This window comes from Pristiophorus japonicus, chromosome 3, assembly GCF_044704955.1.
Source record: "Pristiophorus japonicus isolate sPriJap1 chromosome 3, sPriJap1.hap1, whole genome shotgun sequence".
NCBI classification, from domain to species: domain Eukaryota; kingdom Metazoa; phylum Chordata; class Chondrichthyes; family Pristiophoridae; genus Pristiophorus; species Pristiophorus japonicus.
The window spans coordinates 315709352-315721898 of NC_091979.1; the positions used below are offsets into that span (position 1 = coordinate 315709352).

At 45.1% G+C, this 12547-nt stretch overlaps 1 protein-coding gene across 5 annotated transcripts in view; it reads left to right on the plus strand.

The window, feature by feature from the left end:
• stambpl1 (STAM binding protein-like 1) overlaps positions 1–12547 on the plus strand; it is a 71523-nt gene that overhangs the window by 54077 nt on the left and 4899 nt on the right. For all 5 annotated transcript variants that reach the window (XM_070876901.1, XM_070876905.1, XM_070876902.1 and 2 more), the window contains 2 exons: positions 1249–1386; positions 5909–6021. In XM_070876901.1, coding sequence (XP_070733002.1) covers positions 1249–1386; positions 5909–6021 — 251 coding nt within the window. The remainder of the gene's footprint in view (positions 1–1248; positions 1387–5908; positions 6022–12547) is intronic.

Genomic DNA, 12547 nt, shown 5'->3' on the forward strand with positions numbered 1-12547 from the left:
TCACTTTGTTTCATCCAAACTTGCTGCCCGGCTTTTTCTTGTTTGAACCTGTTCAAAGATGCACGGAGTACATTGTATAGATACGGGCTCCTTCAAACATGTCAGCAGCATGTACTCTGAACCCATCATCTAAAAACACTTTTGATGAAGGCAGGGGGAACCTAGGGTCTGTTTGGGCACTGTCCTGATTATCTTCCATTCGTCTGCATGTTCTGTGTCCTCCGTAATGGAAATGATTAACGTACTAAAGCTGTAGTTAATGAAATGCTTGACTTGGTCTTTGTAAATGATCATTCATAACACCAACTTGCTGCTTTGTTCACACTACCCTTATGCTCACATTCATTAATTATGGACAGCAATTTGTCAGATTTTAATTTAAAAATACTTCCTTGAATTTTGTTCAGACTCGATGTTTCAACACACTCATACCTGTAACGCCCATTAAGAAATACAGGGGCCAAAATTGCACAGTGTCCCTTCTGGGCGCAGGACAGTTATCGCCCGGGACGCAAGTCCTACCCGCGGCGTGGAATAGCCCTTTATGCCCCTCCAACAAGGTGGAACACTGTCTCAGGTGCTCCACCTTGTTGGAGTGGCGCTCCCGAGGCGTCAGCCCAGCGGTGAGACCAGTGCTGCGCTGAAGAGGTCAACGCTACAACTCCCCTCCCTTTCAGTTAAAGGGGAGGGCCGCTGCAGACTCTGCAGGCCCTTTGGTGGCCACCAGGGGCAATCTCGACCGGGCCAATGGCCCGGCACCCAAAGAGGCTGCATGGTGGCGGCCCAATCGAGACGAGGGCCGCCATTGTCGGGCCAATGGAAGAGTTGGCTGACAAAAAAAACATGGTGGCTCGGGACACCTCGGGCGGATGTCAGCGCCCCTCAAAGTGATGATATCATCGCCGGGTGTATGCCGGCCCTGGGGTGCAAATCGCGGGGCGCGGCGGCCCAGACATCAAATCGCCCGCAAAATCTCGGGGGCAATTTCGCCTCAGGCGTAACTGTCGCCTGCCCCCGGGCGAAAAGGCAATTGTGCCTCATTAGCGCCTCCCGACGGCACTAACTGGGTGCTAAAAAGGGGCAATTTGGCCCCATAGACCTTAACCTCCCATTCAAAATTTAATAAAAAAAACAAATGCAACTTTAAAAGTGCAACTGTTTGTTTTCTGATTTGTTGTGCCGCTAAACTATCTTTAAAAAAGAACTTTAATATTGATGTTTGCCGTTCCCTGCCGTTCTGTTTTGTAGACACATGACGAGTTTATAATTACACATGTGATAATACCCAAACAATCTGGGGGACCAGATTACTGTGACACTGAGAATGAAGAGGAGCTGTTTACAATTCAGGATCAACATGAACTCATTACTTTGGGCTGGATCCATGTAAGTTAATAAAATGAATGTTTTAATTATGAGGAAGATGCCATACCTTTCATTAAATCAATACACCGTGGGATACGACTGTTTGGATGTTTAACTGGTTTGTCTAAAATAAATGGGGTAGCTACCTCTGCTAAACAGCACAGTCAGGAATTTCAGTCTACAGATTAAGTGCCTGTACATCAGTCTCACACTATTATAATGTACTGACTGATTAAACCTAATTTAAGGGTGGCTCTGTATCTGAGCTAAATGTTGCTCTCCCAACCGGGAGATCACGGTACAATTTCTAGTTTGGGCTTCTTAAACTTGGGCAGCCTGATGTGATGGGGCCGTTCATCTGTTATTCAAATACATGTCTTAGCAGATCAATCAAGGGCTAGCCTTTATGATGCCTGTGGAAATATTACAGGTTAGACCTGTTTCTTCCTCACAAAGATGGTGGCGTGCATACAGAGGGCTAACTTGGTCGATGAGGGAGGGAAGGAAGAGAAAAGGAGATGTGGATGGGAGCGACAAGGAAGAAAATTAAGGTGGGCGGGGGAGGGGAGAGAGAAAAAAAAACACTCCTTGTCTTAGCTAATGAAGTAGCGCCGATAACCGTTGTGAGAACATTGCCTGTTTTTCATGGCGGAGTGTGTGGTGTGTGTGGAAATTTAGTAGAGGATCAAAACTTTTCTTCTAAAGAGACTCTAACATGAGGGTATCATATTTACCCCTATTTCTCCAATGTTTTTGCCTTAGAAGGCCTCTTTACTTTCCCCTTTGTGAATAGGCCAAACGCACAACTGCCACACTTCCACTGTGTAACCAGCTATGGGCAAATGTGTGACAACACACATATAGACTGGGTTCCCTTTCCTCTGGAGAAGTCCCCTCATTCACTCAACCTCGCCTCATGGCTGTCAGCTATAGGAACTTGCCTGGTGGTGAATTGTGGGTCTGATTCTGTCTACTCCCACTCTACAATTAAAACGGGCTCTGGGGACTAGGTGGCACAGTTGATCTGAGCATCATTCGTCCACTGTTAACTACCAGGATTTGGATTGAGCCCAGACTGCTGGGAGGAAAGCCTCTTCTCTGATGAACTGAGATGGGACAGCCTCAATCTAGTTGCTCATGTATCATGAACTTATGACTGGGGCATCCTGGCATGGAACCAGGCTGTCCCACTGGTTCAACTGAAATAGTTTTACATCATAGCAAGAACTAAATAAGGGAGAAAAATCAAGGAAAAGATGAGTTTTATAAAGATCTTTTTAATATGCTACGATAGCCTTTAGAATGTATTGAAATATGCAATGGAAGTTCAGTAAAAATTATATATTTGTACATACATTTGTTTACATTTCAAAAGTTACAAGCTCTAAAACAAGATAGTTTTGGTCTCAGTACCTAAGGAAGGACATACTCTCCTTGGAGCAACAAAGGTTCACTAGATTGATTCCTGGGATAAGAGGGTTGTCCTATTAGGAGAAATTTGAGTAGAATGGGACTATACACTCTGGAGTTTAGAAGAATGAGAGGTGATCTCATTGAAACATATGATACCGAGGGAGATTGACAAGGTAGATGCTGAGAGGTTGTTTCCCCTGGCTGGAGAGTCCAGAACTAGGGGATGTGGTCTCAGGAAAAGAAGTCGGCCATTTAAGACTAAGATGAGGAGAAATGTCTTCACTCCAGCAGGATATGAATCTTTGGCATTCTCTACACCAGAGGGCTGTGGATGCTGAGTCATTGAGTATATTCAAGGCGGAGATTGATTCATTTTTGGGCTCATGGGGAATCGAGGGATATGGAGATTGGGTGGAAAGGTAGAGTTGAGGTCGAAGATCAGCCATGATAATGAATGACGGAGCAGGCTCGAGCAGTACGGCCTTCTACTGCTCCTAATTATTATTTTCTTTAAAAATAAAGTTAATAGAACTGAAAAGAATGATTTGAAATGTTTGCTTTCCGAGAACGTAATAAATATGGTAAAATCAGTCAAGTTTCCCATTTGAATCCAGTCTCGATTACTGTCCAAATACAATGAAGATTCACCAGGATGATACCAGGGATGAGAAACTGACGTAATGAGGAGAGACTGGAGATACTCGGACTGTTTCTACTGGAGCATTAATAGAAGTTTTTGAAATTAAGAAGGGTTTAATAGAATGGTGAGGAGTCGATGGAGAGAGGTTAGGAAAAAATTATTTTTGTTGGAGCATGCAATACTTTGTCATGAGAGTAACTTAGGAAGAGACTATTAGAGTTTTAATGGAAGTGTAGATAGACATTTGAAGCAAAGGAAAGTGCATGGCTATGGGAAAAGAGCAGTAGGGTTAGCTTTGGATAAGTCTAGCATGGATAGAGGATTGACTAACTAACAGAACAGAGAGTCGGGATAAATGGTTTATTCTCAGGTTGGCAACCAGTAACTAGTGGGGTGCCGCAGGGATCAGTGCTGGGACCCAAACTATTTATGGTCTATATTAACTACTTGGAAGAAGGGACTGAATGCAACGTAGCCAAGTTTGCTGATGATACCATCATCATAGACAGTCCCTTGGGATCGAGGAAGACTTGCTTTCACTCTTAGCATGAGTTCTTAGGTGGCTGTACAGTCCAATACGAGAACCACAGTCTCAGTCACAGGTCGGACAGATAGTCGTTGAGGGAAAGGGTGGGCAGGGAGCCTGGTTTGCCGCACACTCCTTCCGCTACCTGCGCTTGATTTCTGCATGCTGTCGGCGTTGAGACTCGAGGTGCTCAGCGTCCTCCCGAATGCACTTCCTCCACTTAGGGCGGTCTATGGCCAAGTACTCCCAGGTGTCAGTGGGGGTGTCGCACTTTATCAGGGAGGCTTTGAGGGTATCCTTGTAACGTTTCCTCTGCCCGCCTTTGGCTCGTTTGCCGTGGACGAGTTCTGAGTAGAGCGCTTGCTTTGGGAATCTCGTGTCTGGCATGCGAACTATGTGGCCTGCCCAGCGGAGCTGATCAAGTGTGGTCAGTGCTTCAATGCTGGGGATGTTGGTCTGGACAAGGACGCTAATGTTTGCACGTCTGTCCTCTCGGGATTTGTAGGATCTTGTGGAAACATCGCTGGTGGTATTTCTCCAGCGACTTGAGATGTCTACTGTACATAGTCCACGTCTCTGAGCCGTACAGGAGGGCGGATATTACTACAGCCCTGTAGACCATGAGCTTGGTGACAAAGATGGGAGGAAAAGCAACGTGTGAGGAGGACACACACAATCTGCAAAAGGACATAAACAGTCTAAGTGTGTGGCAAAAATTTGGCAGATGGAGTATAATGTTGGAAAGTGTGAGGTCATGCACTTTGGCAGAAAAAAATCAAAGAGCAAGTTATTATTTAATGGAGAAAGATTGCAAAGTGCTGCAGTACAGCAGGACCTGGGGGTACTTGTGCATGAAACACAAAAGGATTGTATGCAGGTACAGCAATTGATCAGGAAGGCCAATGGTATCTTGGCCTTTATTGCAAAGGGGATGGAGTATAAAAGCAGGGCAGTCTTGCTACAGCTATACAAGGTATTGGTGAGGCCACACCTGGAATACTGCATGCAGTTTTGGTTTCCATATTTATGAAAGGATATACTTGCTTTGGAGGCAGTTCAGAGAAGGTTCACTAGGTTGATTCTGGAGATGAGGGGTTTGACTTATGAGGAAAGGTTGTATAGGTTGAGCCTCTACTCATTGGAATTCAGAAGAATGATAGGTGATCTTATTGAAACGTATAAGATTATGAGGGGGCTTGACAAGGTGGATGCAGAGAGGATGTTTCCACTGATGGGGGAGACTAGAACTAGAGGGCATGAACTTAGAATAAGGGGCAGCCCATTTAAAACTGAGATGAGAAATTTCTTCTGAGGGTTGTAAATCTGTGGAATTCGCTGCCTCAGAGAGCTGTGGAAGCTGGGACATTGAATAAATTTAAGCCAGAAATAGACAGTTTCTTTAATAATAAGGAGATAAGTGGTTATGAGGAGCGGGCGGGTAGAGCTGAGTCCATGATCACATCAGCCATGATCTTATTGAATGGCGGAGCAGGCTCGAGGGGTTGCATGGCCTACTCCTGTTCCTACTTGCGTTCTTATGTTCTTATAGCTGGGTCTGAACCAATGGGCTGATTGGTGTTCTCTCCCCAGCTATAAACGTTTATGGTTTATACTTAGATTTCTCTAGATGGGAAGTTTGTCAGGTTCAGTCAGTTGGGAGAATGCAGAAAACCTGATGAGGTAAGAGTCTGTGCGTTTAATTGTGGCTCCCTTCTAAAAGTTGCCTCCTTCCTTCTGTTTGTCATGGATCAAGTGTGTTTCTTGATACCACCAACCCAAAATGTTGTCTCTGTTGGAAGAGATGTTCGCAGAATGCATCATCCTGCCTTCTTGATAAATAATGTGATTAGTTGGAAGGAGAGAAGAAATGAATATGAGGCCGAAGTCCACAATTATTGATTGTTTGCACAAAACATTTCTGTATGACTTTTGCATTAAATTAGGATTTTAAAATCTGTTTACAGACCCATCCAACACAGACTGCATTTCTATCAAGTGTGGATCTTCATACACACTGCTCATACCAGCTGATGCTGCCAGAGTCCATTGCAATTGTTTGTGCTCCCAAACACAATGAGTAAGTTTTTTTTTTTAATTCGCATGAGCAATGCAAATTTAAATTGTGTGTGCGAATGTGTATGAATGAAGCTGGTGGGTAACTGAACCGTTTGATTTTATCTTTTTACGCCTGCACTAATCAGAATCTACTAGTTCTGATTTTGTATGTTGGGGGAAAAAATTGGTGCCTGAGAGATCTCCATCTGGAAAGGAATTACTAGGCCTGAGCTACCAGCATCTCTGCTGCCAGTGGGGAGCCTTGCCTGCTAGTGGCACGGATTGGAAATTTGGATTGTGTTAGCCGTGGTTCAGTTGGCAGCACTCTTGTTTATGACATACTCCAGACATATGAGCGCAAAATCTAGGCTGACGCTCCAGTGCAGTCTCGTGCTGCATTGGCGGAGCTTGGAGGTGTCGTCCTTTGGATGGGACATTAAACTGAGGCCCTGTCTTGGATGCAAAAGATCCCAGGGCACTATTTCGAAGAAGAGCAGGGGAGTTATCCCCGGTGCCCTGGCCAATGTTCATCCCTCAATCGACATCATCAAAACAGATTATCTGATCATTTCGCACTGTTGCTTGTGGGATCTTCTTGTGCACAAATTGGTGTTTCTTGCGTTACAACAGTGACTACACTTCAAAAGTGCTCCATTGGCGGTAAAGTGCTTTGGCACGTCCTGAGCTCGTGAAAAGCGCTATATAAATGCAAGATCTTTCAATCATGATTTTCTATTATAATTGAAAAATCGCGAGTAGTCTCCAAATTTTTGATGTGCACTTTTGGCAGCCAAGGCTCCCAGATAGCAATGAATACTTGCGAAATGACCCCTGAATTGTATACTTTGGTTTCCTGTAGTTAGTTGATTTAATCGGCTGTCAGTCTTTTGGCCAAGTGTACAGATGGCCAACCAATCGCATGTTTTCTCGGGTCAATCAGATTTCAGTTGGACCCAGACTATTTCAAGGTTGTGACACCCATTGAAATGAATGGTACAGGCATCTGTTTCCTGTCCGTGACGCTGGAGGTGGTCTGCAAATATTGGAGCAGGAAGTTTAAAAAAAAAATCATAACAAATATATTTAGAATTAAATAGAATATACAGCACAGAACCGGGCCATTCGGCCCCACCAGTCCTTGCTGGTGTTTACGCTCCCCTCGAGCCTCCTCCCATCCTTCCTCATCTAACTATCAGCATAACCCTATATTCCAGAAGAACATAAGAAATAGGAGCAGGAGTAGACCATTTGGACCCTCGAGCCTGCTCCTCCATTCAATAAGATCATGGCTGATCTGATCATGGACTCAGCTCCACTTCCCTGCCCACTTCCCATAATCCTTTACTTCTTTATCGCTCAAAAATATGTCTATCTCCGCCTTAAATATATTCAATGACCCAGCCTGCACAGCTCTCTGGGGCAGAGAATTCCACAGATTTACAACTCTCAGAGAAGAAATTTCTCCTCATCTCAGTTTTAAATGGGTAGCCCCTTATTCTAAGACTATGTCCCCTAGTTTTAGTTACCCCTATGAGTGGAAATATCCTCTCTGCATGCACCTTGTCGAACCCCCTCATTATCTTGTATGTTTCAATAAGATCACCTCATTCTTCTGAACTCAAATGTGTATAGGCCCAACCTACTCAATCTATCCTCATAAATCAACCCCCTCATTTCCGGAATCAACCGAGTGAGCCTTCTCTGAACAGCCTCCAATGCAAGTGTATCCTTCCTCAAATACGGAGACCAAAACTGTACGCAGTACTCCAGGTGCGGCCTCACCAATACCCTGTACAGTTGCAGCAGGACCTCCCTGCTTTTGTACTCCATCCCTCTCGCAATGAAGGCCAACATTCCATTCGCCTTCCTGATTACCTGCTGCACCTGCAAACTAACTTTTTGGGATTAATGCACAAGGACCCCCAGGTCCCTCTGCACCGCAGCATGTTGTAATTTCTCCCCATTCAAATAATATTCCCTTTAACTTTTTTTTTCCAAGGTGGATGACCTCACATTTTCCGACATTGTATTCCATCTGTCAAACCTTAGCCCATTCGCTTAACCTATCTAAATCTCTTTGCAGCCTCTCTGTGTCCTCTACACAACCTGCTTTCCCACTAATCTTTGTGTCATCTGCAAATTTTGTTACACTACACTCTGTCCCCTCTTCCAGGTCATCTATGTATATTGTAAACAGTTGTGGTCCCAGCACCGATCCCTGTGGCACACCACTAACCACCGATTTCCAACCCGAAAAGGACCCATTTATCCCGACTCTCTGCTTTCTGTTAGCCAGCCAATTCTCGATCCATGCTAATACATTTCCTCTGACTCTGCGTACCTTTATTTTCTGCAGTAACCTTTTCTGTGGCTCCTTATCGAATGCCTTTTGGAAATCTAAATACACCACATCCATCGGTACACCTCTATCCACCATGCTCGTTATATCCTCAAAGAATTCCAGTAAATTAGTTAAACATGATTTCCCCTTCATGAATCCATGTTGCGTCTGCTTGATTGCACTATATGTCCCGCTATTTCTTCCTTAATGATAGCTTCAAGCATTTTCCCCACTACAGATGTTAAACTAACCGGCCTATAGTTACCTGCCTTTTGTCTGCCCCCTTTTTTAAACAGAGACGTTACATTAGCTGCTTTCCAATCCGCTGGTACCTCCCCAGAGTCCAGAGAATTTTGGTAGATTATAACGAATGCATCTGCTATAACTTCCGCCATCTCTTTTAATACCCTGGGATGCATTTCTTCAGGACCAGGGGACTTGTCTACCTTCAGTCCCATTAGCCTGTCCAGCACTACCTCCCTAGTGATAGTGATTGTCTCAAGGTCCTCCCTTCCCACATTCCTGTGACCAGCAATTTTTGGCATGGCTTTTGTGTCTTCCACTGTGAAGACCGAAGCAAAATAATTGTTTAAGGTCTCAGCCATTTCCACATTTCCCATTATTAAATCCCCCTTCTCATCTTCAAAGGGACCAACATTTACTTTAGTCACTCTCTTCCGTTTTATATATCAGTAAAAGCTTTTACTATCTGTTTTTATGTTTTGCGCAAGTTTACTTTCGTAATCTATCTTTCCTTTCTTTATTGCTTTCTTAGTCATTCTTTGCTGTTTAAAATTTTCCCAATCTTCTAGTTTCCCACTAACCTTGGCCACTTTATACGCATTGGTTTTTAATTTGATACTCTCCTTTATTTCCTTGGTTATCCACGGCTGGTTATCCCTTCTCTTACCGCCCTTCTTTTTCACTGGACTATATTTTTGTTGAGCACTATGAAAGAGCTCCTTAAAAGTCCTCCACTGTTCCTCAATTGTGCCACCATTTCGTCTGTGTTCCCAGTCTGCTTTAGCTAACTCTGCCCTCATCCCACTGTAGTCCTCTTTGTTTAAGCATAGTACGCTCGTTTGAGACACTACTTCCTCACCCTCAATCTGTATTACAAATTCAACCATTCCGAGAGGATCTTTTAGTAGGAGATCGTTTATTATTCCTGTCTCATTGCACAGGATCAGATCTAAGATAGCTTGCTCCCTTGTAGGTTCTGTAACATACTGTTCTAAGAAACAATCCCGTATGCATTCTATGAATTCCTCCTCCAGGCTACCCCGTGCGAATTGATTTGACCAATCGATATGTAGGTTAAAATCCCCCATGATTACTGCCATTCCTTTTTCACATGCCTCCATTATTCCCTTGATTATTGTCCGCTCCACCGTGAAGTTATTATTTGGGGGCCTATAAACTACGCCCACCAGTGACTTTTTCCCCTTACTATCTCTAATCTCCACCCTCAATGATTCAACATTTTGTTCATTAGAGCCAATATCATCTCTCACAACTGCCCTGATATCATCCTTTATTAACAGAGCTACCCCACCTCCTTTCCCTTCTTGTCTATCCTTCCGAATTGTCAGATACCCCTGTATGTTTAATTCCCAGTCTTGGCCACCCTGCAAACACGTTTCTGTAATGGCCACCAAATTATACCCATTTGTAATGATTTGTGGCGTCAACTCATTTACTTTATTTCGAATGCTGCGTGCATTTAGGTAGAGTGTTTTAATACTAGTTTTTAAACCATGATTTTTAGTTTTGACCCCTCCTGCAACCCCTTTATATTCATACATATTGTCCCTTCCTATCACCTTGTGGTTTACACTTACCCCAGTGCTACTCTGCTCTGTTGCCTCCTGCCTTTTGCATTCTTTCTTGGGGTCCTGTTCATCTGCGCTCTCACCCACTCTAACTAGCTCAGAACCCTCTCCTGGGTTCCGAATACTCCTCGCATTGAAGCACCGAGCTTTCAGGCTTGCCTTTTTATTACACTTTGACCCTTTAGAATTTTGCTGTACAGTGGCCCTTTTTATTTTTTGCCATGGGTTTCTCTGCCCTCCACTTTTACTCATCTCCTTTCTATCTTTTGCTTCTGTCGCCATTTTGTTTCCCTCTGTCTCCCTGCATTGTAATTCCATCCCCCTGCCATATTAGTTTAACTCCTCCCCAACAGCACTAGCAAACACTCCCCCAAGGACATTGGTTCCGGTCCTGCCTAGGTGCAGACCGTCCGGTTTGTACTGGTCCCACCTCCCCCAGAACCGGTTCCAATGCCCCAGGAATTTTGAATCCCTCCCTGCTGCACCACTGCTCAAGCCACGTATTCATCTGCGATTCCTACTCTGACTAGCACGTGGCACTGGTAGCAATCCCGAGATTACTACTTTTGAGGTCCTACTTTTTAATTTAGCTCCTAGCTCCTTAAACTCGTCTCGTAGGACCTCATCCCTTTTTTTACCTATATCGTTGGTACCAATGTGCACCACGACAACTGGCTGTTCTCCCTCCCTTTTCAGAATGTGCTTCACCCGCTCCGAGACATCCTTGACCCTTGCACCAGGGAGGCAACATACCATCCTGGAGCCTCGTTTGCGGCCGCAGAAACGCCTATCTCTTCCCCTTACTATTGAATCCCCTATCACTCTTTCTCCCACTCTTTTTCCTGCCCTCCTGTGCAACAGAGCCAGCCACGGTGCCATGAACTTGGCTGCTGCTGCCCTCCCCTGATGAGTCATCCTCCCCAACAGTACTCAAAGCAGTGTATCTGTTTTGCAGGGGGATGACCACAGGGGACCCCTGCACTACCTTCCTTGCACTGCTCTTCCTGCTGGTCTTCCATTCCTTAACTGGCTGTGGACCCTTCACCTGCGGTAAGACCAACTCGCTACATGTGCTACTCACATCATTCTCAGCATCGTGGATGCTCCAGAGTGAATACACCCTCAGCTCCAATTCCGCAACGCGGTCCGTCAGGAGCTGGAGGTGGATACACTTCCCGCACACGTCGCCGTCAGGGACACCGGAAGTGTCCCTGAGTTCCCACATGGTATAGGAGGAGCATATCACGTGACCGAGCTCTCCTGCCATGACTTAACCCTTAGATACACTTAATTTGGCGACAACAATGTTAACGGGTTACTTACTGATATAAAAAAGAAAAAGAAAAGCTACTCACCAATCACCAGCCAATCACTTGCCCCTTTGGCTGTGACGTCATCTTTTGATTTATTTCTACTTTTTTGCTTTTTCTCCCGGCTGGAGCTGTACAAGCTGGGCCTTTATAGGCCTCACCACGCACCCCAGACTCGCGCTGCTCGAACTGCCGCTCCTCCTCTGACATTGGGCCTTTATAGGCCACTCCACGCACCCCGTACTCGCGCTGCTCGAACTCACTACTCACTACGCATCACACACTGCACACAAACATCATTCACAGCTGGGGGGGGGGGGGGTCGTGACCTGAGCAGTGTCCTGGGGCTGGCTGCTCCTCTTCTCCCCGCTGCTTCCGGTGTTCCTTTCTAGGACGGGTCGGAGCGTTGTCAGCAGTACCCGGTAAGTTTTTAACGTGGGTTCTTTTCGGGCGGAGACACCAACTCTCGTAGCAGCGGGGTCAATGTGTACCTGTGGGGAACATCAGTGAAGTGTCGCTGTGGGCTGCAGGTCAGCCGAGAAAGATCAGCAGTGTTTACAGCGGAGGATAAATCCTCCCAACTGATGCAAAGTCCAATGTCTGATCTTGAGTGTTTTATTCGTTTTCATTCACATATACTACACAGATAAGAGAGCGGCCGGGGATCTGTTCGATCTGTGTGTTGAAGTGCATTGCTTTAATCGTCAGTGCCAGTCGTGTTTCATTATCACCGAGTAGAATGAGTGTGGATTTTGTGTGTGATTCATACATGGTCAATTCTTTTTTTTAATTTGTTTAAAAACTGATCTTGACGATTAGGCATGTTTTGTAGTTGAGAGGATAAAGTTGGCTGAAGTATTGCAGGCTCTCTGAAGTAATGCTTAACAATGAAGATCACTCATTTAAAATAAACTCTCAAAACCAGACATTGGACTTTACATCAGTTGGGAGTATTTATACTCCGCTGTAAACACTGCCGATCTGCTGCCCACGGCGACCCTTCACTGATGTTCCCCACAGGTACACATTGACCCCGCTGCTCCGAGAATTGGTGTCTCCGCCTGA